The 5,171-nt window shown below is 37.2% G+C and overlaps 1 protein-coding gene across 1 annotated transcript; it reads right to left on the reverse strand.

Annotated features, from left to right (window-relative positions):
• Positions 1-654: 654 nt before the first annotated feature.
• Positions 655-4,515, reverse strand: LOC142615606 (putative disease resistance RPP13-like protein 1). The gene has a single exon (XM_075788345.1). It carries the CDS (start codon positions 4,416-4,418, stop codon positions 849-851), a length of 3,570 nt encoding a protein of 1,189 aa, XP_075644460.1. The 5' UTR covers positions 4,419-4,515; the 3' UTR covers positions 655-848.
• Positions 4,516-5,171: the final 656 nt, after the last annotated feature.

Raw genomic sequence — 5,171 nt, forward strand, 5'->3', positions numbered from 1 at the left:
AGCTGGTGAAAGAAAGGCTAAACTTTTTTTTTTTTTTGAGAGAGTTAGGAAAGGCTAAACTTCATTACACATTCATACGACAAAGAATCATAAGTACTTGGAAATAACATAGTAGCACTAACAGCGGAAGCTTTGAGATTGGTATGATATAATTTGGGATTCGCAACAACACACAATACGGAGTTACGAACAATAAAAGATATCATTTAATTGAGACGATAATATTTAACTTGATTTTGCTCATTCAAGGTCTGCATCTATGACCAAGGCCAAACAAAATCTATTAGCCATGATATAAATTACAAAACTCATACAACTTTCATAAATAGCATCCACAAACCTTCGCAAACCATCACAAAAGTATTAAAATATAGACCAAATCAAATTTCATTATGGCCACTTCAAATAATCAATCTTAACTCATAAATTTGGTATATCTTACAATCAATTCTCTTGCATTCAAATAATAAACAAACTTATTTTTTGGCTGAATTAGACAAACATTCAATTAACATATACAGGCACCTTTTAATCCCCAAAGCTACCAAGCATCCTCTGGTCTCCAAACTCCACACTATGCTTATGTTTCATCATTGACATATTTCATTTAAAAATTACCACACTACTTCACATATGAGCCAGAGTTTTAAATTGAGCCAATTCCCTTGATTTTTTATGAATAGGCTTAAACTTTTATTCCATAGTTGAGACAGAATATCAAGCGCTTTGACAAAGAAAACACTTTGTTAACCAAGTGGTACAAAAAGTAAAGACAATTTCCAAAGAATACCATAACATATTTGTGGAATACAGAAAACACACCCAAACATTTGGTGTCATGAGTGTCATCATGTTTGTGCAAGTTGGTCATTGTGAGGAATAAGTAAGTCGGCAATATGAGAGATCATGGGCCAATATACCCCTCCATCCTTCTGGCAATGTGGAGCTAGCAGAGAGCAGTTTTGAATATGAAGAGAAAAAAGTGAGGTGGGAAATCCCTCTGCTGGCATTGACTCCAGCTTCTCACAGCAATTGATCTCCAATATTTCAAGCGAGGTGAGGTCTTGAAGGCCTTTACCCAAGGTTTCAAGATCTGGAAGTCTGCTGATACGAAGAGATGTGAGACTATTGGGCAGTAGGCCCTCTTCTGGAAACAACTCCATGTTACGACATCCACCTTCAATCTCAAGACAAGTGAGGGACACTATTCCATGTAGACCCCATTCCTTCTTAGGCTTGAGATTGTTGCAATTCATTATAATCAGAGATTGAAGGTTAGGAGTGGGCAATCCCCCTTCAAGAAATGATTTCAGATTTGGACAATCCTTGATTTTCATTTCTCGAAGAAATGTGAGATCCAAACAAAGCTGCTCTGGAATGAAAAGGGACTTGAGATTCTTACAGTCCTCAATATGAAGATATTGGAGCTTTGTGAATAAGCCTAGTGAAAGGGATTCGAGAGAATCACAACTGTTTGCTATTCGCAAACGCTCAAGAACTTCAAATCTATGCATCGTATTCTCAGGTAGGAAGAACTGTAAATTTCTACAATGAGAAATAGAAATTGATTTTACAGTAGAAAGAGAAGCGCCTCCAGGAAAGGAGATGAGAGAGGGACAGTTTACCAATTCCAGTAGTTGAAAACAAAAGTTTCCCTCCAACAATTCCTCGGGTAGAGTCTTCAAAGCATCCAAACCATGCAGCTGCATTACTTCCAAAGTTGGGACCCTCTGAGCAGAAGCCTGAAGCTTATAACATCCAGAAACCACCAATTTTGTTAAGGTATGGAGGTTCTTTGGTAAGCTCTCAATCAATTCAGGGCATAATCGTATTTGAAGCTCTTGGAGGGAAGGGAAGTTTTCAGCTTCATTTGCAAAAGGCATCCAGTGCGTCCAATGTGGTAACTCCTCAAATGACAATGTTTTTAGAGATCTAAATGGCTTGACTCCAAAGTGGCCACTCCCATAAAATCCAGAATCCAGCCTTTCTAATCCTTCCATCTTTTTGATGTAGAGCTTTTGAAGAGAAGATAACTTCCCCAGTGGAGGCAAGGATGTGCAATTTTTGCACTTGCTAAGACTTAGGGACACCATGTTAGTGAAAATTGCATCACCTACCCAATTGGGAAACTCTATACCGCCATAGTTCTCAAGTGTAAGCTTCCTTAAACTTTTATGAGGCTGCAAACAATCAAGTACAGCTAATTCATTTGCTTCATCATGAGTGCTACAGGTCCATTTCAAAACTAACTCTTTAATATAATTCTTACTTCCCAAGTTGGCTGCTGAAGCAATCGGAGCATCAACTACATTTTGCAACCTTAAGATGGAAAGTTTACAAAGATGTGAAAGGTTGCCCAATTCACTGATCTTTGACCCACAATCTCTGCTCACAACAAAATCAGTCAACACTTGCAAACTCTTTAACCTTCCAAATTCAAGTGGCATCTCTCTTAAACTGGTTTCAGTAACATCTAGGTGACGTAAATTAACTAGATCTCCAATGTTTTCTGGTAGTACAGTGAGATTATGACAACTTGACAACAACAATGTTTGCAAATTATACAAAGAGCATGTCGATCTGGGTAACTCTCTGATCAAAGTGTGAGAAAGGTCCAAGTAGCGTAGATGTATCAGATGTTCCAAAATATCTGGCAGCTCAGTGATGGAATGACCAGAAAAAGAAACCACACGCAATTGTTTTGGAATTTGCAACCATACATCACTAACTATGTTACTTAAGGCAGTGCATCGACTGGTATTTGAAGATCTTAACGGAAGAAAGGATCGTAGAGACCTTAGTTCCTGAAGGTCCACAAATTTCTCAGGGCCATTAAGTTGGTCCATAGAGCATGACAAATGTCGAGCCTTTTCTGAAACTTCACATGGCTTGTTATCCTCAAATTTGCAACAAAATTCTCCTGACACAAATTGAGCTAAATCAATGATAAGGTCATGCATCACAAAACATTGTTTCCCGTTCCTTGGTTGAAAAAATGACCTTGATACTAGATCACTAAAATACTCTTCCCCAACATCTTCCATTGTGTCTTTGCCTTTTGGCTGCTGCAAGAAACCTTCTGCCATCCACATGAGAATCAATTTCTCTTTCTCAAACTCACGACCATTGGGAATTATCGAACAATAAGCAAAGCATCGTTTGAGATGTGGGGGGAGATGATAATAGCTCAATAATAAAGCGGGAAGTATGCTGCTCTTATCATTAGGCAGATCCCATATCTTGCTATTCAGTATTTTGTGCCATCCCTCAACTTCTACTTCTGGATGCAAGATGCCCCCAAGTGTTTTTGCTGCTAAAGGTAGACCTCTACACTTTTTAACAATTTCCCGACCAATCTTATTTAAGATTGGATGTTCTTCAGGCTTGCTAGTCCTAAATGCATGTTTTGCAAATAATGACCAGCAATCTTCATCTGATAAATGAAGTAAAGGATAAGTAACAAGAGGGCGCATTAGTGATGCAACATTTCGATTACGAGTTGTCACAAGAATTTTACTCCCATTGGCTCCAACTTTTAAAGGGCCCAATAGCAAATCCCAATCAATAAAATTCTCATTCCAAATATCATCTAAAACCAGCAAAAATCTCTTTCTCATCAGTATCTCCTTCAGTCTAACTTGAAGAACATTCAAGTCGGTGACATTACAATTCCTCGAAGTGATTGACTCGAAAATGATTCTCGATACCTTAAAAACATCAAATTCTTCTGAAACATGAACCCAAGCTCTCAATCTAAAATGCGTCTTCACCCTGGAATCATTATACAAAAGTTGAGCAAGGGTCGTCTTGCCAAGACCACCAATTCCAACTATTGCAATCACAGAGATTCTGTTTTGTTGTGCATTACCAGCAAGCACAGATTTTATTAGCAGATCTTTATCTTTATCCCTACCAAACACCTCAGATTCATCTACTAAAGAAGTTGTCGGAAACATGAGCAGAGGTTTCCGTCCAACAGTTTCTTTGAGATTGAGGAGATCGTTTTCCTTAGCTAAAGATTCTAGTCTTTCAACTATCATTTTAAGCTTGGATTCTAGATCTTTACCATGTTTATAATCTGGATTTTGAATAGAGAATTGACCTGGTAGCTGTTTCCTGTGGATCTTGGCTTCTTCCGACTCGGCTTGCAAAGTGATTGTGTTGATCTCGTCCAACAGATCATCAGCATGGTAGACAGCATCTCTGAGCTCATTGAGCCACCCTTTCACCGCCAGATTAGTGATCTGCTTCTCCTCTGCATCAGTGAGCACAGCACTAACAGTAAGCAGAACTGTTTTCAGCTTGTCAAACAGTGTGCGGTCGAAATCACTGTCCCGGAAGAAGTCCAAGATTTGGCGAGTAGCTAGCCTATCAAACAGCACTTGCAGGAATGCCCCCAACAAAGTCTCCAAAATCATTTTTTTTTCCTGCTTTGCAAAGGAAGGATTCAAGAAGAAAGAAGAGTGACAATATTCAGTGATCGGATTGTGATGAAGTAAGCAGTTAAACTTGAAAGCCTGTGAAGTTAGTAAATTGCTTTTTGCCACTGCAAGAAGCCTGTCTGCATGCGAGTGTGAGTGTTTTTCTAATGATTTTTCTGCCTTTGTTTCGTAGGCTAATAGGCACCACACGCCTGCCAATGATAAGAGCAAGACATGCGGACACCATTTGCCTATGCGCGTGGATTCACGATCAACGAGGGATTAGTTTAGAAGTCAACTTTAAAAATATTTTATAAAAAAAGTAATAAAATAATAAATATTGTTAACAATTTTATATATTTTTTTATGAAAATGATGTTAAAATTAGTGGGTTAATTTCATGTTAGAAAATAGATGTGATTTAAAGAAGTTTAAAGTATGTGTTGTATATTCAAGAGTTAGGTCATTTTGGATATACATCATTATCAGTTTCTTTAAGATTTTTTCTCCTCTCATCATGAGTGTATGTTAGGACAAAATTTAGCTACAACCTTACTCAATAAAATAATTATTATTACATATTTTAAAAATCTATTTGTTAAATTATATGTTTTTTATACTTTTAATATACAGGTCAAATTTTGTAGCAATCAGAGATTATTTACTATATGATCTATAAACTTAAATTTTATACATGATTTTAAACTATAACAACTTGCGATTTAAACAATTTATTAATGACATAGATAT

Source organism: Castanea sativa, chromosome 11, assembly GCF_040712315.1.
Source record: "Castanea sativa cultivar Marrone di Chiusa Pesio chromosome 11, ASM4071231v1".
NCBI lineage: Eukaryota > Viridiplantae > Streptophyta > Magnoliopsida > Fagales > Fagaceae > Castanea > Castanea sativa.

Bases quoted from the DNA above. Each gene is read 5' to 3' on its own strand.
- LOC142615606 (XM_075788345.1), bottom strand. From the start codon at position 4,418: ATGATTTTGGAGACTTTGTTGGGGGCATTCCTGCAAGTGCTGTTTGAT.